The following is a 21648-nucleotide window of genomic DNA, read 5'->3' as shown; positions in this document are numbered from 1 at the left end:
AAATTAAGTCATAATAACACAGCTAAATATTTACATTAAAAAAAAAACAAACAACAACAACAACAAAAAAAACCTACATTGTTTTCTGGAACATTTCCCAGGCTAAATGATGGCCTTTGCCAATACACCTGCAGCTCATTGCAACTAATTAAGAAACCCAAGCTAACACACTCAAAAAGCTTCAAAAAGCAAATGCAAACTCCATTGCACAAGAAAAGAATTATTACCAACATTCAGCAATCAATGCATGTGTAATTGCAATACTTTTCTTCTTCTTCCTTTCTGAAAGATTCAAATGTATATAATTTTTAAAAGAGTTTGGAACAAAGAAAGGTAATTAATTTAAAATTAAGGGACAGATACAAAATCAGTAATAGAAACTGACAGTTGTGGAATCTATACCTTGGGTTATTCTCAAACAGTTTTCCTCTGGAAACCAAAGAAATAAAACAAAAGCTTTGATCAATGGGTTCATTAAGAACTCTACGCTACAGTCAGCACTACAAAAAGGAAGCTTTCTGAATCACAGCTGTCCAGCAATCACACAGGTTTTCTGCTACTTAATCAGAGATAGCAATAAGGTCTAGAAATTTAACCTAGAAGAAGAAGAAACAAAAAATAATACCCATTAATTAAAGCATATAGCAAAATCTCCTACTGAGACCTTGGTTGAGATACATAGAATTGAGACGCTGCATTTTAAAAAAATTTGCTACTGCAGTATTTACATTATGATTACAAATTTCTGCTATTCAAATTAAAGCAGGATGTCTTATACATCCCAGTACTTTAGGACTCCAGCCTACGAATAATTGCCATATATTAAAACTCATGCATGAGAATAATACCAGCAAAGGCCATAATATTAGTAGCAAAGATCACAGCAGAATCTGTGGAGTGTACCATCATTGACTGCATAACTCATGGATCTGAAAGTATTTTAAGATTCAGTTTCTGTTGCCTGAAATAGCACAGCTCTATTTCAAGTACAGCACTCGCGCCCAAACATTTCAGGAAGGCCCAGTTTCACAAAATCATTTATGCAACCACTTTTTAATTGCAGAATATTTCCTGAAAAGCATTGAAATTGCTCATTGTGCTTTAAAACATATTTAGAGTATTTCTCTAATGTTAATACAATTAATGAAAAACTTGGCAACAATTAACTTACTTACAGTAAGGACAATTTGTATAATATCCCACTGGTGTTACAAAGGAAAATACAAGTGCAGGCATTCAGTGAACAATTCCCTCAACTGTTATCAGTTAAGCACTACATTTGCCCTTCCCTAAAGTAAGGTTACAAGATGTGACCAAAGCATCAGGAAACCCCAGCAACTAAACAGGACCTATCACTCTGGATATTCTACTGTGAACAACAGCCCATAGTCTTTCAACCTTGACAAGTCCTCTTTATCAACCTGTTATAAAATGTAAGAGAATTTCTGGTGTGCTCAGCCTAGCCAAAATCTGGTTTTAACACACCTGAATATACACCTGGAACAAGAGGCTTGCAACTTTTCCAAAGAATGGGGAGCATTACAGTAGGTCTGCAGTTTCAAATTGGAAACAAATAATCTAAATATTTTTCTAGTCCTCATTCACAACAAAGCACGGAGGCAGTTCCAACTAGTTTTAACAACTGAATCATGCTTGTAAACATAAGTAAACCTTTTCTACAGCACTGATCTTTTCCCCTTACAAATGGTTCTAGTTTATCTTGAATGTTAAAATATCACATTCTGCATAAACTTAGCACGTTGGAGCACAGTCTTAAGGAACCTTACTTACTCACTTGCAATGACCTCTCTGAGAGACCTTTCATACCACTGTAATGCTAAAAATTACCCCTGAATACAGATTATAGAGAATTATACAGATTACAATAAATTCTGCAGTAAGAGCAAATTTTACAACATATATGTAGCAAAATACACCATCTATATAAAGAGCACCAAGCATTATCCACTTTATTTAGAAACCGGTACATTTTCAGCTATCCTGGGGCATTTCAAAAAAGTAGTATTGACACATGTGAAAGAAACAAAAGCATCTTATTTCAGCTTTTTAATTATATTTTGTACCTTAAAGTTGCTTATCATTTCATTTTCACGTTTTTTCTTGTTTATAAATTGTAAATTTTCTTGTTTACAATTGCATTTATAGCTAACAGAGACTATAATGCAGCAATGACTGCAGTGACCACTTTATAACAGCCGATGGCACCAACCACCTCCAGAAATTGTCCAGCAACCCGGTGTGCCTGTTAGAGCATAATATAACTGATGGGAAAGCAAGTAAGTTTAAACTACAAATAAGGGGATTATTTTTAGAAAAATAAAGAATATCTTTGGGAAAATCAATCACTTTTCTTAAATACAACATCGAACATTAGAACCATATCCTGTTCAGAGCACAGGTGTGTGTGTAAATGCTGTGTGCACAGGTGTAAGTCACCCCGTTTAACCACAACAACAATTACATTGCACTCAAAGATATAACGCTGTAAACTCAGAGAACAAAAAGTTTACAGCTGTGCGTATTTGGTGTGACCTTCAGATGCAGCTGACTGCAGTCTGTCATATAGTTAAGAAGTTTCTAAATAGATAAACAAGTGTCTTTATCAAAATGATACCCCGTATTTACGCTCTCCCACTGTAACGCTGTCTATTAACGGCACAAAATAGGGACATTTAGATGCAGAAGATATTCATCCTCCCTCTGGAGGATGCGTTTAATGAACAGCTTTGAAAAACCAACACCACAGCAACACCAGAGAGATGGATGTAATCCAGGGGGGATCAAGTAGTGAGAACTTGGAGGATGTCAGTTGTGTTCAGGTTAGGAAATGAGAAAGACTCAGAATATTTACTCTTCTGTACAGCAGTTGCTTCCTACTGACAATTGCAGCTATTCGAGAACCTGGTAGAGCCTCAGAGCTGCTCTAACTGGTGGGACATTTCTCCCTTTACCGCAAGGGATAAAACTTACTTCTGTTTTTAATGGTTGGTTTTTTGTTTTTCGGTGTTTTTTTTTTTCTGAACGAAATCCACCACGTGACACCGGAACACTGCTGAAACCACTAAGGAGGGCTCACGCAAAGCTTCCAGGCTGCAGAAGCGCACAGAGGAACGAAATTCCCTCGCTTCAGGGAGCCCCTCCCGCGCCTTCCCTCGGGGCCGCCCGTGGCGGACGCCGCCCGCTCCATGCTGCCGGCTCTATGGTGGCGGCGCGCGGCACTAAGGAGCCTCCTTGCAGCACACGGCAGCACCATCCCGTCCATAGCGGGAGCTGAACGGTGTATTAAAAAAAAACAAAACAAAAAAACTGCCTCGCTATACCCCGGCTGGGCTCCGAGTTCTGCAACAAACCGCCCACCACGTGGTAAAGGCGGGGCGATGCCTGATAAAACGACAAGAGCCGCCGCCGCTGCCTTCAGCAAAGATGGCGCCTGGGCGTGCAGGGGGTGCCGCCCACTTCCTGGAGAGGCGGTGGCGCCGCCGTCGCGGGCTGATGACGCACGTAGGGAGCGAAGGGAGACCGGGGATTCCCCGTGTTGTTGTCCTGCGGCCCGGCGGGATGGGAGGCCGGAGCGCGGCCCGGCGCGGCTGGCGCTGATGGCGGCTCCCTGGGCGGCCCGCGGCTCCGGGCCGGGCCTGGACGAATTTACCGTCCCGGCCGAGAAACGCCGCTTCCTGGAGGGCAGCCGGGGCCGCATCCAGGGCCTGTTCGAGGTGCGGCTGGCCGTCCTGGAGGCGCAGGGGGACTGGCGGCCCGCCCTCCCGCCGCCGGGACAGCCGCCACCCGCCGCTAGGATCTGGGTGCAGCTGGCGGGCGGCGGGAAGGCCGTGCGGAGCGCCAAGGTATGGGGCGGGGGGAGGGGAGCGCGACTGAAGCCCCTCCGCCCGGCTGGGCGGGGGTGACTCAGGGAGCTGCGGGTGGGGGTGAGAACGTGCCGGGACCTCCCAGCATCCGTGTCGGAAGTGATTGGGCTGCGAGAGCGAAGGGCAGCGCTGCCGGCGACGCGGCGCAAAGTCCTCGAGTCCGACCTCCGGCACCTGACAGTGCGCAGAGCGATTAGAACGCGGCTCTCTCTAATTTCTTTTTCTTCTCCGGTTCCAGAAGCCGCAGGGTTCGGTTGGGTGTTGCCAAGTTTTGCGGTTGGTTTACGCACTTCGCTGATTCCGTGGCTTGTTGGCAGGGCTCTGAGTGACGGCTCGGCCGAGCTCTTCACTTCCTGCAGGAAGAAAGTTGGCAGCTCCGAGCTTCTTCACCTGTTGGTTTGCTGGAGCTTTCTTTTTTTCTTTCAACAGGAAGAAAGCTCTCGGTGCTGCTTGTGCCATTGGTGATGGCGCTGGCTGCTGTGAGGTGCTTGTGTAGAATCGGTTACAACCCTTGTTCATCTGGCACACGGGTGTCAGCAGGAGCTATGTGCTGCTGGTGCTCGTTTTGTGTGCTGAGTGCAGCAGTGTGAGCGCAAGTAGGCTGCAGGAAGCTCTAAAGCCCGAAGTCCTGATATCTGGGCTTTTTGTGTCTTTAACACACACGTGCACAGTGCATTTTATGACTTAATTCAGCGTCTAAACATTCTGCTTTGAAGATCTTGATTCCTTTCCCTGTGTTATGCATTAGTTCTAGGGAAAACGTTATGAAAGTTAAGGTTGCTGAATTGACTCTGGATCTCAATCAGTTTGATTCTACTGTTGGGCTCAGAGATTCTAGAAGCTGTTACAGGTGACATAAAGGATATTTCTCCTCTCTGGGCAGCTGCAGTATGACTTCCTTTTTGTTTTTTTTTTCTTCCAGAAAAAAGGCTGGAAAACAATTTTCAATTTTGTGATTGCTTTTTTCCTTCCAGCATGCAAATTGCTTCTTACTCCACATACTTGAAAGGGTGTAGGAGATTCTTCCTTTACGTTTAAAGCCTTCTTTAGACCTTATCTGGATGGCTTGTTGACTAGAAAGTATTCATTATCACACACCTTTCTGTTCTTTTAAAATATTCTGTTACAGCAATTTGTGTTTTAATTCATCAATGTTTGCAATATTCATTCTTCAGTGCTGTTTCATTCTCAGATCTTGATGTAAGTTTTTTAACCCTATTGTTTTTAGCAACAGCAGTCATGTGATGACTAAAGCACAAACATTTTTCTGTTGACTTTGCTGCAGAAGCAATTTGTACTGGAAGCTCTTGAAGCGCCCTGCCTTGATGCTTACACCAGTATGACTCAGAGATGATAAAAAGTGTCCTTGCATTCTTCATTGCATTGTAATGGCTTTCAGTTTCATTTAAAAGAGAATTTCAATTTCTAAGACTAAGGGAAGACATTAAAATTTGATGTACTCCAGAATCTGGAAGTATCATGACTGCAGCTTAGAAAGTGGTTTTGCTACATTGTAAAGTTTGAAGTACAGTAGACTTAAGAAAAATAATGCTGACTGACAGAAAAATAGGTTGTGCTTTGGCAGCTTCTGAACTCTGGCATGTTTAGAACACAGTATTACAGAGAATTTATTTACATAACTTCTGGATGGTGAAAATCACAATCCTTTTTTAATCTATTTAAAAAAAAAAATCCTGAATTTCTAGCAATTCTGTCCATGTTTAACACAGAACTGGAGATTTGAGGAATTTTCTCAGTATTTTGTCAGTATTATCTACTTTTTCAGAAAGCCTTGTAATGAGCCCTCATCAAAATATCGAACCCTTGTCAAAAGCTGCCTTGCTGTTAAGAATTTGGATGTGATTTTTCTTTTTGGAAGTAGATGGGTTTTTTCACTTCTAGCTGAAAAATGTGAATGTTGTTTTAGATTAATGAAATCTGTTGCAGTCCAGGCATTGTTTTTGCTTTTGTCTTGTTTTTTCCTAATTTTTCTTAGGTTAGCTATTAATGGATGCTACTAGTTATGTTGCCTCAGTAATATGTTACTGAGTTATGCCTCAGTAATAAATATAGGACAAAGAACATACAATAGATACAAGTATAAACACTTCTGCTGTTACTCTTTGGGAGTTCTTCAGAAATGGTCTTTGCAAGTCCTCTGTTATGAATTTACTCTAGTGCAAGGTGCTTCTGATGAAGTGTGTGTTCTCTGACCAAAGAATGGGTGTAACAAGATAAATCTTTGTCTTGTCTTGTTAAAAGTGAATGCTAAAACTAAAGACTGTGTGGAGAAGATCAAGATTTATTTTAAATGATTTAGTCTAGTAAAATAAAGAAGCAATAATTGAAAACTCTTTTAATTTTAGCAGTATTTTTAATTGAGTAGCTAGATACCATTCTGATACCCAAAGGAATGAGTTACTCTGTAAATACTGAAAGTAAAGGTTGAGTTTGGTCCAAATATCATAGTTTTAACTACTCAGCCTTTCTTAAATTAAAGATAATAATGGCAATGCCTTTACTTGTTTGAGGCTGAGTGCTTCCAGATATTAAGAGTTCTGAGAATCAAGAACGTTAAATTTTTTTCTGTGATAAAGTAAATATATGATGTATTTAAGCTGTGGTTCCAAATACTCAGTTACTATCAGTTTCAAGTGAATTTAGTTATAAAGAATAGGATATCATTAAAAGGTTAGCTTTCTATGAAATCTATTTAAAAATCACTTCAGATACGTGTTTTGTATTTGTTACATAGTTTACTTTCTCAAACTTGTTGTGCAAACCTGGCTTTATTTTTATTTTGCTTGGACAGGCTGGAGAGTTGGGCAGAGAGGGAACTGGGCGAGGTTTAAGAAGAGCAAGTGTAGAAACTTGCATCTAGGGGAGAATAGCCACCTGTTAACCACCAGTACAGATTGGGGGATGACCCACTGGAGAGGAGCTCTGCAGTGAAGGATGTGGGGGTCCTGATGGACAACAGATTGGCCATGAGCCAGCAGTGTGCCCTAGTGGCCAAGAAGGTCAATGGTGTTCTGGGGAGCATTAAAAGGGAGGTGATCATCCCCTCTTTGTTCTGCCTTGGTGAGGCCTCACCTGGAGTACTGTGTCCTCCAGTTCTGGGCTGCCAGGTACAAAAAAGACGGGTCTCCTGGAAGGAGCCCAGCAGAGGACAACAGAGATGATAAAGGGCCTGGACCACCTCTCATGAGGCAAGGGTGAGCAACTTGGGTCTGTTCAGCCTTGAGAAAAGAAGACTGAGGTCAGTGTCTAAATATCAAGGTGTGGGAGGCAAAGGGCTGAGGCCAGACCATTTTCAGCAGTGTGTGACAATAAGACAAAGGGGAAAGGGACACAAACTGAAGCATAGGAAGTTCCATACAAATGTGTGTAAGAACTTCATGGTAAGGGTGATGGAGCACTGGAATAGGCTGCACAGAGAGCTTGTAGAGTCTACACATGAGATGTCCAAGACCTGCCTGGATGCCTGCCTGTGCAACCTGCTGTAGGGAGCCTGCTTTAGTAGGGGGTTGGACTAGATGATCTCTAGAGGTACCTTCCAGCCCCTGCAGTTCTGTAACTCTAATGTATTGGTCCATTACTGACTAATTTTAAATGTCAGCTTTTCACAAGATTGACTCCTCTGTCTTTTTCTCCTTCTAGGAGTATATTAAGGGTCTCTGTGAACCTGAACTAGAAGAAAAAGAATACTACCCAAAGGACATGCACTGTATTTTTGTTGGTGCACAGAACATGTTTCTCAACAGTCTTATTCAGGATACCTGTGCTGACATAACAGTGCTGGAAATAGGATTGCTTAGTATTAAAGGGGGTGCAGAAGCAGTTGTTATGGCTCAAAGTCAAGTTCAGCAGTTTGTGAAGCTTTTTGAGAATAATGAAAGCTTGTCAAGCGAATATGAATCAGATATTAAAAAGCAATTTAGGCAATTTGTGGAGGCACATGCAGATAAATATACAATGGATTTACTGATTTTGCCTAGCTCGCTAAAAAGAGAACTCCTAACTCTTACGCAAACTGAATGTTGTGAGTCAGGGGGTGCTATTATAGATCTTACACGGTCTGGAAGCCCAGCAGAGCTCTTACAGGACAAAACCTCCGAAGTAATTGTTACAAGCAGAGATGGAAAAACAGGAGATGAGGAAGAGAGAAACAATGCTGGGACTCCTGTAACTGAGCTTACAAAGCAAATGGACAATGTGTTTTCTGATGCTCCCGAAACAAGTTTTGTTCCCATAAATGTTGTGCCTCCATTAGAGGCAATGGCATCTAAAGAAAGGCAATCTTGTAAAAGAAGATTTTCTGATGCTGAGGAAAGTCTCCCTAAAAAGCAGTTCTCTCTGGAAAATGACCAGGAAGTGAATTCTGTCTTACACAGTGATCCTTCCAAGAGGGATGATGTTATCGATCTGATTTCAGGTAGCTGTGGTGAATTAGATGATCCCAGTTACTGTATAAAAGAAGGTGATGATATCAGTGAGGAAATAGAATATAAGATTCTTGTAAACTTTTTTAGAACAATGGGATATTCACAAAGTATTGTGGAAAAAGTTATTGGTGTTCTAGGACAGTCTGTGGAACCCTTAACATTGCTAGAAGAAATTGAAAAAGAAAACTTGAAACTTCAAAAAGAAAAAGAATGGTCATCTAAAACGCCTAGAACTACAAATCTTTGTTCAGGAAGTAATGCAAATAGTTCACATATCCTAGAAGATGAGGACAGTTCTTGCAAGAAAAATCCACTTAAAACCAGTCATACTTCAAATGAGACGAGAACAGAACGTCACAAAATCAGAGATATCTCAAGTAATCAAATTGATGCGGAAGATAAAATGCATGTATCTGTACGCAAACCTGTCTCTCCTGGTAAAAGTTCAGCTATATGCTATAAACAAAGAGATAACTATTGTCCTGCTAAGAATCATAACTCAACATCAAGTGATACAGAAACTGATGGTTCTGTACCTCTCAGTCCTACGCAGGCTGGAGCTCCCAAAGATGTTGATTTTGTAGCCAGAGGGAGCTCAGATGTGTGGCGTACCTCAGCTAAGAGTAAAAATGCAGTTCAGCAAAAATCTGCAGGGTCCTCACCTGTGCAGAATAGTCATCCTGTTGTAGAGGACCAGTTGGGACACTGCAGCTCTTATCAAGTGAGATCTCCCAACCAACACACTTCTCAAATGTCAAATTTTGAAAATCCTACCCAAGCCCATATATTGTCTTCAGAGATAAATTCTACAAATCCTGACAGAGAGACGGACAGAGCATACAGGCGTCATATTGATCCTTCAATTACTGGTGTCCAAAGATTTCTGGAATCTCTCAAAAAGCCATACAGACTGGAGTTGAAAAATGAACCTGGGAAACCATATTTAAAACATATCATTATTGATGGAAGCAACGTTGCAATTTCGTAAGTATTGTTCTTACTAAGTATCTCCTTGTTAAACGTTCAATAAACTTCCAAGTGAAGTCGGGACGATAAAGTTGCTGCAGTATGTACAAAATTTTTGGTAGCTAGCTTTCTGGTGATCAGTATGTATTCAGCTGTGCTTTTCAAATGCTAATAGTGGCTACACTGATAAGATAGGGTAAGGTTTAATAATGAAAGATTATGTGCAATTGACAGCCAGTTTAATTTCAAATACATAGCAGTTTTGATAGTTTTCATTCTCAATTTCATAACAGCATTCATATTTATGACAGCCTTAAGTTACTATTCACAAGATTGTAGCTGATTCTATGTATGACGTTTATACCAGTTTACAACTCTAACTATAATAATGCAGTTAAGACTTACTGTATCATAAAAACAATTAATGTAGAATTTATTTTTAAAGAAAAAAATGAGTAAATGATTTAAAGTTGACTATGTGTAGAATAAGGAAGGTCTTGGCTTTGATTTTAATTGCTAGGTGATTGTGTTATTCTTGGAAATATTTGCTCTAAAGCCCTTTAAGATTAAACTTTCTTGCTTTGGTAGAACTTTCAGTAATTTTAAAAACAGCTCAGATTTATGAAGTCCAAATATTAATATCAGGAAAAAAAAATTAACAGGATAGTTGATAGAATCTAAAACCAAGTATACCTTAGTTGGTAGATGAGATCCTTCTTGATAACGACTTTACAAAATGAAAATTGAATTAATTCTGCAGTATTTCTTACTCGGCAGCTGTCAAGCTTTGATGACTGATGTGTGCCATTTTAAAGCAGGGAATTATCATTGTTCCATCTCAATATTTAAAGCCTCACAGTCAGAGGTAATTTCAGTGAGAGCTCTGTTGCAAAAGTTAACAGAAGTTGACTTGCTTTTGCAGGCAACTAAGAGAAAAGTCTCTAGGTACATAGCTCATCCAGGAGAACTTCTGGTGGTCAAACTCTGCATCGTTCATAGTAGGCAATTGTTGATTTTAAGGAGAGTCACTTAACTGAGCTGTAAAAAAAAAAAAAAAAAAAAAAGTAATGAGCATCTTAATTTCTAAAGGATTGCCACTAGACTACAGTGTTTTGAAGGCATGTTTTTGAAGACATTTCATTATTTTGTTTGAATGTGGTAACTCAGGTTGTTGAAAAGGAAAAGGAGGCCCTAACATCTCGTGTTATCATTGTATTTATCAGTTGATCTTGGGCAACAAGTGAAACTGTTTTATACTGGGATTGTATTTGGATACATAGCATGCTGATTGTTTTATGTATGATCAATAGTTTTCTGAAACAATTTTTGTTAGCCTCCTTTTAAAGGTAAATGTACTTCTAATTACCCAGGTATTGTACTAATGAAAGCTAAAGAAGACTGAGCTACATTAAATTGCAGGTGATAATTCTGTTCTTTTCCTGTGCTGAAGACATTTTTTTTCATTCATAATATTTTTCATCTGTGATATCCATCTAGCTTTTATTTTGCTGAGGCTGCAGGTATATTTTCCTACTTCTGTTTTGTTTGCATTAATAGTAGTAAAGCTCTATTGAATTTAATCTTATCTTTTTCTTCCCATTCCTCCTCCCCCCAAGTCATGGTTTAAGGAAGTTCTTCTCCTGTCGAGGAATTGCAATAGCTGTTGACTACTTTTGGAAACGTGGCCACAGAAATATTACTGTGTTTGTTCCACAGTGGAGAACAAGACGTGATCCTTCCATTACAGGTGTGGCAAATAGTTTCCTAATGTTTTCTTAATTTAAATTGTAAATAATTATTTGGGTACTCCTATGAAAATGGAGAACAAATATTTCATAACACAAAGGAAGGAACACTTGTGCTAAGCACAGATAATTTATTTTCAGCATACATTGTGAGATACTCCTATATTCTGTATAGACTTGCTGATAAGCTGTAGATGGAGACCTTTTTTTTTCTTTGCATTTTTGTTTCTTCGCTCTTTGGTTTCAGCCTTTTCCCCCTCTGCTTATATGTTAATAACTCTTCAGCTATCAGTATGCTACTTCTGTAAATTAATAGGTACAAATCTTCTCTGCTATTTCTATATCTCTCTCTTTGTGTGTGTGTGTGTGTGTGTGTGTGTGTGTGTGTGTGTGTATATATATAAATTGTAAAGTCCATACGTAGCTTGGAGGAAAGCTTTTGTTTTTACTGAACTGATGTTTCATCTTTTAACAGAGCAGGATTTTTTAACACAGCTGGAAGATGTTGGAATATTGTCTTTAACCCCTTCAAGGATGGTATTGGGAGCAAGGATTGCTTCTCATGATGACAGGTATGGAATATGCATAGTTGTTAAAAACATTTTACACCTGGTTGTCCTTAGTCCTTCGCTATCAGTACTATCATCTAGTTGTTCAGTGTGTCTTGACAGGGTGCGATGTGTTCAGCTTTAGACTGACTTTCACATATTATATTGTAACAGTAACATGAAATCTCTGTTCTTGTACATACTGCTTGCTGTGTTGAATTAATTTTGGATAATTTTCTTGGCAACTTTAACCAAAGTTTAAGAAGTGAATCTGTTTCAAATGTCATTACTTAGTTGAGTGGGAAAACCCTCAATGTTTTACTAAGGTTGTTTTATGCTTTACTGATTGTTAATTTATCCCTAAATGATCATGTAAGTCTGAGGAGCACTAGCGTGAACTAGCTACTGATCCATTTTGTTCCTTTTATTTTTTTCCTCTTAATGTCATTGTGGTATATAGACACAGTTGTGTACTTGTGCTGATATATTTGTAACACTGCTTGGGCTGCTAAGTTTATAAGTTAATTTGAGAACCAAAATTATGCTTCAGAATGGGGGGATCACTTTGCAATGGACAACACAGTACTAAGCTTTTGGTGGGTGGAGTGGAGTGTGCTAGTGCTTTTGTTGGTTTTACCAAATCTTCCTAGTCTTGGTACACAGTCAGAAGAACATGGTAGTAAAGGTTTTTTTATATCCTGCTTACTGAATTATGCTTGGATGAGCCATTTCTAGCTGTCAGCTAGTGCAGTTTAGTTCTAATAATAATTTCTACTTTTTCTGACTGTGGAATTGTTAAGTTCTTTGCATCATGGGCATGTCTGTTTTGCATCGTACAGTCGTGTACCTGGCTGCAAAATTTGATATGCAGAATAAAAATGAAGTGCCCTGTAGTTTCATGTCCTTGTTAAAATGTCACAACTCCAGTCTCTTTAGTAATAACGTAGAAAAAATGTGTAATGTCACTTTATATTATGTTGGAGTAGTTTACACACTAATATTTTACATACAGGCAGTTATGTAGGTGCAGTAATTTTAAGATTACTGTGGAAGTGTTGCATTAACATATTTGCACTTCCTTTGAAATGTGTCATTTTCTATCTTTTAAAAAAAAAGTACCAACCATTGTGTCTTTGCTGAAGTCATATCTGTGCAGTATTTCAGCTAGCAAAAAGCTTATTTTCAAATAGGTAAATATCATGGAATTTTCTAAATTAGTGTCATAACTTATTTAACAATGAAATGGTAGCCACAGTTTTTGTTAGCAGGTATTGAGAAAGCAAACTACTAGGTGATGTGCATAATACTGTACTGAACACAGACATTACTATTAAGCAGAAAAGTATATCTGAATAAGTTGGGTTTGAATCCATAATAAATACTGTACTTTTTAAAAAACAAGCCACTTACCTCTACAAATATTTTGGAATCTATTAATTCTGTGTTTGGAGGTTTTTACGCTTTCATGTTGGTATTTTTGTCTTCCAGTGGGGAAAAAAAGTCCCATAAAAATTATGTGCAGTAAATAAATGAATGCTGCCTGAAACTTTAATTTTTTAAGTTAATAATGGGTCAAAAATCAAGGAATTTTCCAGTGTTTAAATTTCTTCCTGTAAGTAAATTATTTTTTGATGGTAAGAATATCTAGTTTTCTAGGTCTTTGAACAATTTTCAGCAAAGAAGACTACTATAACTGTCTTTGAAATGAATGTTACAGATTTTTATTACATCTTGCTGATAAAACTGGAGGTGTTATTGTGACTAACGATAACTTCAGAGAATTTGTGACAGAATCATTTGCCTGGAGAGAAATTATTCAGAAAAGGTAATTACTTGGATTTCTGTAAAACTGTGTAGGATGTCTATCCTTAAAGTTGCAGGCACTCTGATTAAAAAAGAGTTTTAAATTATAATTCCATGTGAAGGTAACTTATGATGCAATTCTCTTGGAGCACAAGTTACTATTAGTTCCACCCCTTTGAATTGTGACCTTCTAATTGTGTGTTGAGTACCCTGATATCCCTGTTATTCATGGATCTTCTAATGCTGTCTGTTAATTGCTCTAAGTAGAAGCCCTCTATGGCAGCCAAGCTGCATGCTTCTGAAGTTTCAGTGTTACGTTCTGTTAAGAGTACACACTTAGCAAGCTGTTCTCAGTCTTTTTTGTCAGTTCATTTCTTGAAGGAAATACAGTGGCTGATGCAGACACAGTGTCACTGTTAATGTTTCAGAATCACTCACTCTGCACTGCAGTACAACAAATAGACATAGCTAAGCAAAATAATGAATGTTATCCCTGCAGCTGTTTCCCTACAACTGTTGAGCATCCTGTGGAGTTAGATGAGTTCACTTAGCTGTCAAGTATCCCTGTTTCAATTTGTGGATTCTCTATGGGTCATAGTTTCTCTTGAGCCATCAATTTCTTTTTCTGACCCCCCCCTCATTTATTTTTTTTCTTCCAGTTAAATCAGGTCATCTTAATAGGAAAGTACATTCTTCAGTTTTGACTGAAGTTCCTATTAATCCCTCAGTCTTTGCGACATCCTCTGAGCAAACGCTTGCTGCAGTGATTGGGTTCTGTATACATACACTGAAATAACTGAAAACTGACTTGGGTTCTTGTCTAGTCACATGGATATTTTCACTCTTTAAGTGAGTTACGAAAATCAGGCTCTGTTCTCATACAGTACTTCAGTAAGAATAATTAACGTCATTCTTAGTCTGTTTTTGTTTTTTCTTTTAAGATCATGTGTTAACATCTGCTGTTAGTTGTACTTCTGGGGAAATTCCACTATACCAAATCTCTTCACAGACAAATTTTCGTTGATTGAGTTTCCTTGAATGCAGATTTTCCACCAGCCCAAAATAATTCCAGAAAAATAAAAGCGTTTGTGTTTCAACCATAAGCATCTAAAAATATTTGCTAATTGTGTGGCTTTCTGATAACATAAGCACTAATCCCTTTTTGTTTCAAGATCCTTACAAAGTAGGGGAGTTTGAACAACCAGAAAATCTTCTGTAATCATCTGGAAAATTCCACACTGGTCTCTGTTTAAAAAAAAAAAAAAAAAAAAAAAAAAATGCAGTCACCTGACATGCTGTTTGTAAAAGGAAAGAAAAAAATCAACCACCTCAGTGGTTTGCAGTGCAAATAAGAACAATGTACATATGCTCCCTTAAAGTTACTTAGACAGTGATTGCTGGCTGCAATTAAAATGGGTATTCACTAGCTGAGCTCTAGTAACTCCTCATGTTGTATAGAGTGTTCCAGGCATATACTTTTTTTTTTTTTATATATATGGAGATAAAGGGTGGGAAGGGGAGAATACATTGCTAGTAAAGAATAATGGAAGAACTCTCTTGCAGGTTGCTCCAGTACACTTTTGCTGGGGACATTTTTATGGTTCCCGATGATCCCTTGGGAAGAAATGGACCTAGATTAGATGACTTTCTTCAAAGTGAAAGCTGTTCTAGGTATAATTTCTGTTTTCACTTCTGTTTGAGACAGTTATGATTTCAGATGGGAAATGAACTGTTTGTGGCTCACTTGAACACTTCTGTAGAGCAATATAGTAAGGGTACAGTAAAATCAGCCAAGAATGCTAGCACATAGTAGCTTAAAAACATGGGTATTTTTTTTCCTCTTACTGCAGACTGTTCAGAAAGTGCTGGTGACATTTGCATCAACATCTCTCACAACTGAAATAAGATAAATGCTTCAAGTAACTTCCTCTGGGGTTTCACTGTGGTGGTTTTCATACAAAGGTGGTGCAAACTGTATGTCATTATTGCACAACCCTACTGGTAGTTGAGATATATGGTAGTCTGGTGTCCTTCCAATTACAGTGGTGGTATCTAAAATACACTTGATCATTATTAACACTTGAGCAATAGTTACCACAAAAGAAACACTGAATTTGTATCTTTCGTCATGGGAGAGGCATTTCATTTCACACGTGGTTATGGTACTGTTAATAAAACCATTTTGGAGGGGTGTTGCTATTTAAAGGCATTTGTACTTGACTTACAGTGTTAAATATTAATAAGCTTATATTGTTATGATTGTACTCTTTAAATACGTGTGTATTTCAGAAGGATGAATTTGCTCTGCATTATGTGCCAATATTTGAAAATGGATTTGTTCTTTTAAACAAGAATTAGGCTTCCTTTTCCCTTTTTTCACCAGCCTAACAATTATAAATGGATTAATGTGTAACTTAAAATAGAGCTCTGTAATTTTAATACAGTTTCCCTTGGTAGCAGGAGAACAAACTGTAATGTGAGTTCTAGTTCATATTTGTGTTATGTGCTGTCATGTGAAGTGAAATTGGCTCTGAATTGATAGCAATTTTGAGTAGCATCGACTTCTTAAATAGTCTGAAATGAAATATCAGTAATTAAGATAGAATACTCAGATCCTAAAATTGCTGAAAAACTTAATTGCCCTATTAAAGATAGAAGGCGATGGTTTTTTCATTTTACAATTTTTTTCATTTTGAATCAGTATGTATGTGTTCAGTGCATCTTTTTAATCCACTTAGATCAGTGACATTTGTGTGTCAGTAAATGAGCTTTGACTGTTGCTATACTCTGCCAGGTAGGTGTCATAGTGCTCACGGTGTATTGGAACAAGTCCTAGGTAATGTTGTTTAATACTGTTAGTCATGCCAGATTCAAGCTGAAAAATGTTATACCAACAGTTTCGTTTCAGTTTGGCATCAGGTGATTCATATTTTTTCAGTCAGTAACTGAGCAATCAGTGAAGTACAGGAGTTTCAGGCTTTTTTTCTTGTCTGTGACTGTACAGAGGCAGTGTTCGCTCTATCTCACTTTAATCCATTTTCATTTTATTCCATAGAACTTTTCTGTCAGCACAAAAAGCTTTACAGAGCAGAGAGCAATATTCTTCTGAGACACCTTTGTTTGTGCACGTTCCCAATCCAACCAGCAGCAGTCAACAGCCTAAAAATCGAGCACAAGGTGATCGTTCAGCAGCATGGCTTCCATTGGATACAAATATGAAGGCTTGTCTGTCAATTCCACCACAAAGATCTGCCTCAGAAACAGTACGATTAAGAGAAGCCTTGATAAAAATATTTCCTGATTATGAGCAAAGACAGAAGATTGATAAAATATTAGCTGATCATCCATTCATGAGAGATCTTAATGCACTATCTGCCATGGTGCTTGACTGAAGATTACACAGGGTTTTTCTATCACAACTGATCAGACTAAATGTCAGTATGAGTAAGAATGTTGCTCTGTCATGTTACTTTGTGAATATTCAGAACCTAATTTTATTTGTATAAACAAACATTTTTATGTATGTCCTATTGCTAATAGATGCCAGTTTTTGGTAAATTAAAAACTGCTGCTACTACAGATCTGTGTTAATATTTTCTATGAAAAATCTTCTACTTCATTTTAATTGCTTATTAAAGCAGTAATGGTTCTGAAGAACTGATGTCACTTTAAATAACATGTTAGCACGTTCTAGAAAACTAAAGCACTTATGTGCTTCTCGTACCTTCTTCACTGAAAACCAGGTATTTCTTGGTGAAAATACAAACAGGCATTTCACTATTTTCAGATACAGAGACTGCTGTATAATGTTTACGTGCTTTCCTTAGGTCTTCATCATATATTTTGGAAGTAATTGTATACTCCTAAGGGCCTGTGAACAACTGATGACCACTGTGTGGAAGCTGTGTTGGAGTCTGGTGTACTATTGCAATACTATCACAAGATGGCATTATGCATCTGTTGGTTTCTAGTGATCAAGAGCCAAGATTTCTGACCTGTATTCAGATGTGCTAGTTCTTATATAAACAGTAAATGCAGAACAGACAACAGTAAGTGTTGTTATGGATAATACTGAATATTGTATGAGTAACTTCTGGATACTAAACAGACTTGCAGGTGATATTACAGGTGACTAGTAAGTTCTGTGTACATGGCCAAGATGGAGGGCACAGAGTGCACAAACGAAGAAAGCCTTTTGCTTGTTCATCCAGACTGCAGGATATATTGTAAGAGCAGTTAAAAGTAAGATTCCAGCAAGAACACACAAAATCACAACTCTCATCAACAGAAGACGCTTTTAGTGCTTTAAAAGTTCTGTGATGTCTGTGTTGCTTTTAAAATACTAATTATATTGAACATCAGTATGCCTTTGGAGTAATTTAAGTACCTGTGCTGTTTTGTCTTTGCCCTGCTTGTTTTAACCAAGAATCCTGCAAAAGGCTATTAACAAAACATGATGCTGTTTATATAGGAATTACATGCTGTGTCTTGTGCAAAGCTAGTACACTGCATTTAAGTCTGTTCTACTACTTGAAATCTGTTCTGGGTTCTGGCCCAAAAGCAAGGTAGCAGGAAAATTGAATGTAGTTTCCAGAAACTGGCATGTAGGACCACGCTTGAGCAGGAGCAAAGTGAAGGTTACAGTGTGTCTGTGTGCACGCTTAAGTCTTTGTGCTTTCCTTTAAATGGTTTTTCTTTTGTGCTTTTTTTTGTGACTGAAAGCATGAGGTATGGAGCCCATGCTGAACTTCTGGCATGCTGAGCCTTACCTTGAAAAGTAAGAACATTGTTTTTTTTTTTTTTTCTCCAGTAGGATTTCCCTGTATTTTGAAATCGCTGCTTTAGAAGCCAGATGTACTGGATGAACTAAGGAAATAACTGTTGAAAGTTTGTCACAGGTTTCTCACAGTTGTCTCAGATGGCCTCTTCATATGCATTGTGAGGTCAGAAATAGAAGGCAGAGTCCTGCTGCTCTCTCAGTAGGAACTGCAGCAAGAGCAAAGCTGAAATATATTAGGAGCAGTTATGGACATACTCAAAAAAGGAACAGTGAGAAGGAAGGAACTGCTTGAATGTGGTTCTGCATCCAAATAGACTGGTTTTCTTTTTCCCCTTCACACCTGAGTGGACAATTCATAGGTCTGGTCAGGTGAGTAAAGTTATTCTTACCAGCACATCTGCAAAAAAGTAATGCTCAACTAATAAATCCTGTGTGATTAGCAAGGTCTGTCCTCACGAAATCTTAGATAGGTCTCTGAAGCCAGTCATTGCTGATCTGAGAGGGTGTTTTAATGAGCTGTAGGGGAGTAAGTTGCAATCGGTTAAGTATTTCCATGTAAGAGGGGTAGAATCCTGAGGAGGAAAATGATGCTGAGTTTGGTAATTCTGCTTAGTATTGCATCAGAGTGAGATGGAGAAACTTTTGATCAGCTTTTAAGCAGCTCTTCCAGAAGTGTTGTGGTTTAACCTGTGTGGTAGTTAAGTACCACACAGTTGTTTGCATGCTCTCCCCCTTCCAAGTGAGATGGGAGGAGAATTATTAAAAAAAAAAAAAGTAAAACTCAGGGGTTGAGATAAAAACTAAAAGGAAGAGGAGAAAATGATATTTGTTACAATAATTATATTTATAACAGGTGATGCACAAGTGATTACCACTCACCAAATTAGCAGATGGTCCCTGAGCAGCAGCAGGTCACTCAATTCAACTCCCCCAGTTTTCCAAACTTTCATTCTGCAAGATGTCAGCATGAGAGGCAGAGAAAACTGAAACATCCTTGACCGTACAGCTCTGCTCAGCAACAATTAGAGACATCAGTGCTATCAACACTGTTTTTTTCCTAAAACCAAAACAGTATTATACCAGGCACTGTGAAGAAAAGCAACTCTGTCCCTACTGAAGCTTAATAAGGAAAATTAGGAAAATGAGCTAAGACCAGTACAGACTGCTCTATATCTTCTTTGCTTAGTAGTATACTCAAAACTGAAATTCATCATGTGAAGCGGAAGTGCAAGTAAAAAAAATACATTTTTATTTTCAACTCTCACAAGGAATGAAGACGATGAAGATAAGAGTATGACTGCACAGGCAGCTGAAGATAAGCACCGTGTTGACTACATCCAGAGAGGGAGAGACAGGGAAGAGTAAACTCTTCACTAGCTATCGATGGATTGAAGGGCTGCATTAATACCAGTAAATGCTAATGCACTGCTCTTTTCTGAGCTAAACATCCAATTTGAAAAGAATTTAAGAGGAATGTAGTGTCAAGTCTCAGCAGAGTAGTAGTTGATTACTTTTGCATGATGTAAGAAGCATAGCTGGGAATAGTAGCTCTAAAACCTGTCATCTAACTGCTTTTTCCCAGGAGTACAGACTAGACAACTGATTTCTGTGGCATTTATGGATATTAAAGCAAGCTGTCTAAACTGACATTCTTCTGAAACGAATCCCAGTGAGGCCACAGGTTGTATTCTATTTTGTTGTTTTTTTTTTAGGTTCTGTTCTACCTCCGGGTTTGAGTTTTAGGCACCAGCTCCAACCATTGTCACTATTGTCTCAATTTTCCTTGAAGAAAGTGGATGGAGCTTTTGCAATATTATGTCTATGGTAGAAGAACACATGATTGCATCTCATCTATGCTTTGAACAAAATCATCACTGTTTTTCTGTTTTGTTTTCACTTGTTCCTGATTCCCTATGAGCTTGCTTGCTCTATGAACAGCCACAAAATCCTCTCTCAGTGCGCAACAGAACTGGACTGCATGAAGAAGAGCTGAGAAAGCCTTGTTGGAACCACCATCATTAAAAGCTCATCAAAACAATTTTTTTTTTTTTTTTAGGATTTTTTAATGGGAAAAAAAAAATCTGCTTTTCTATGCATGAAAGTTTGTCTGTGATGTAGTTTTGCAAGCAAGTCTTGCACCAGTAGCGAATCCGAATTTGTCGTTCCTGCTGACCTTGGCTAATATTAACTGTCCTTGGTACAGTGTTTTCTGGTATCCCAAACGCTAAATAGGGGATACCAGAAAACATTGTACCAAAGACAGTATTTTTTTTTTTTTCTTCCTACTGGCCCAAATTCCTTTTGTGTTCCAAGAGCCTCTCCCATCATCTTGGAAAAGAGTTGACTGTACCTAGAAGAAAAATCCTACGAGTTTGAAAATGTGAACTAGATTATGGTATTTATTGCTAAATTCTAGCATATCTCCTAATGCTGAATTGTATGGTGACAGAAAAATCTGAATTTAAAAAAAAATATTGTGATAGGTGGGAAAGCTGTTCTTCGATGAAAAAAACAAATTTAAAAAACCTATGATGAAAACCTTACTATTGAGTAGGTAAAATCATAATGAAGAGTCTTATAGGAAGGAACAGAGCAAAACCAAGTTTTCCTTCAGACGTTAACACTGAGGCATTATGTATGTCCACTGACCAGTTTGCTGTGGCAGCAGGTAACTCACTGAGTATAGGGTGGAGGACCATATATTATTTTTCCTGTGAAAGAAAAAAGTTGATCGATGGTAAGCAAAAATAATTGTAGATGATCTTTGTCTAACACAGAGAATGAGCACACTGAAGGTCATTTTGAAGAGCATATATGAATTATTTCCCTTTTTTTTTTCCTCGTATCTGAGAGAAATCTCAGATTTTAATGAGTGGAAAAGAAGGAAAACAAGAAAGTTAATACCTGAGACATAACAGAGTTGACAGAGAGAATATTTGATTTTTTTTTTTTCTTATCAACTAAAAATTTTCATATGGATGTTCAGTTTAATCATTCTCACTTGTCAAAGAGAGATGCTGTGGCACAAGGAAGACCTGACATACCTCACACCGAATGCCATACTCCTGAGGGCCTTACCACGGTAACAGCTTGCTCTATCCATCCTCCTTATCCCACCACGGTATCTGTTGTGGAGGCAATGTGCAGTGCTGATAAGAGGGCTTTTCCTCAGCTGCTATCACTGCTGCTAGCTCCAAGGTAGCCCTGTTGCTGTGCAGCCTCAAAGGGTGTCCATCTTGTCTCACTTTAGGTGAGCTGTCGTGAGGAGGATGGGAAAAAGGAGGTGAGGAAGCAGAAAGAAAGGCTGATATTCTGCTTAGCAGAAGGCTTTGCAAGCTTGTGTAGCAGTCTGGGCAGCAGACACAGATGCGAGATTGGTAGGAAACTGGCAGGGGATGGTGGAGCACAAGGCACCCCCCCCCCTCAGCCATGCACAGGGCAGCACTGCAATAGATGTGTTTTAAGTGAGCTTATATC

The 21648-nt window shown here is 38.5% G+C and overlaps 1 protein-coding gene and 1 long non-coding RNA gene across 10 annotated transcripts in view; one reads left to right on the top strand and one right to left on the bottom strand.

The window, feature by feature from the left end:
- The first annotated feature begins 3429 nt into the window (after positions 1 to 3429).
- On the top strand, positions 3430 to 16970 carry N4BP1 (NEDD4 binding protein 1). Of its 3 annotated transcripts, none has more exons than XM_048958359.1 (7): positions 3430 to 3522; positions 7545 to 9313; positions 10912 to 11042; positions 11516 to 11612; positions 13306 to 13413; positions 14955 to 15062; positions 16447 to 16970. In XM_048958359.1, the coding sequence occupies exons 1-7, from the start codon at positions 3445 to 3447 to the stop codon at positions 16781 to 16783; spliced, it is 2628 nt and encodes an 875-aa protein (XP_048814316.1). In that variant the 5' UTR covers positions 3430 to 3444; the 3' UTR covers positions 16784 to 16970. The 3 variants fall into 3 exon arrangements, with proteins under 3 accessions (XP_048814316.1, XP_048814315.1, XP_048814317.1); XM_048958358.1 differs by lacking the exon at positions 3430 to 3522 and adding an exon at positions 3530 to 3863; XM_048958360.1 differs by lacking the exons at positions 3430 to 3522; positions 16447 to 16970 and adding exons at positions 3530 to 3863; positions 15242 to 16437.
- The window catches only part of LOC125699146 (uncharacterized), a 62223-nt gene continuing 49903 nt past the window's right edge, over positions 9329 to 21648 (bottom strand). For 2 of the 7 annotated variants that reach the window (XR_007379444.1, XR_007379446.1), the window contains one exon: positions 18178 to 21426. This is a non-coding gene — a long non-coding RNA (uncharacterized LOC125699146). Of the gene's footprint in view, positions 10334 to 14571; positions 14637 to 18160; positions 21427 to 21648 lie in introns of those variants that run through there. The other 5 variants (XR_007379443.1, XR_007379448.1, XR_007379445.1 and 2 more) reach the window with 5 other exon arrangements.

Source organism: Lagopus muta, chromosome 12 (genome assembly GCF_023343835.1).
Source record: "Lagopus muta isolate bLagMut1 chromosome 12, bLagMut1 primary, whole genome shotgun sequence".
Lineage (NCBI taxonomy): Eukaryota > Metazoa > Chordata > Aves > Galliformes > Phasianidae > Lagopus > Lagopus muta.
The sequence above is the reverse complement of the archived record's forward strand: the minus strand, read 5'-3'. Positions and strand labels throughout refer to the sequence as shown.

Bases quoted from the DNA above. Each gene is read 5' to 3' on its own strand.
- N4BP1 (XM_048958358.1), top strand. From the start codon at position 3,618: ATGGCGGCTCCCTGGGCGGCCCGCGGCTCCGGGCCGGGCCTGGACGAA. The intron at 9,314-10,911 runs GTAAGTATTGTT...CCTCCCCCCAAG, and splicing joins GGAAGCAACGTTGCAATTTC to TCATGGTTTAAGGAAGTTCT. The intron at 15,063-16,446 runs GTATAATTTCTG...TTTATTCCATAG, and splicing joins CAAAGTGAAAGCTGTTCTAG to AACTTTTCTGTCAGCACAAA.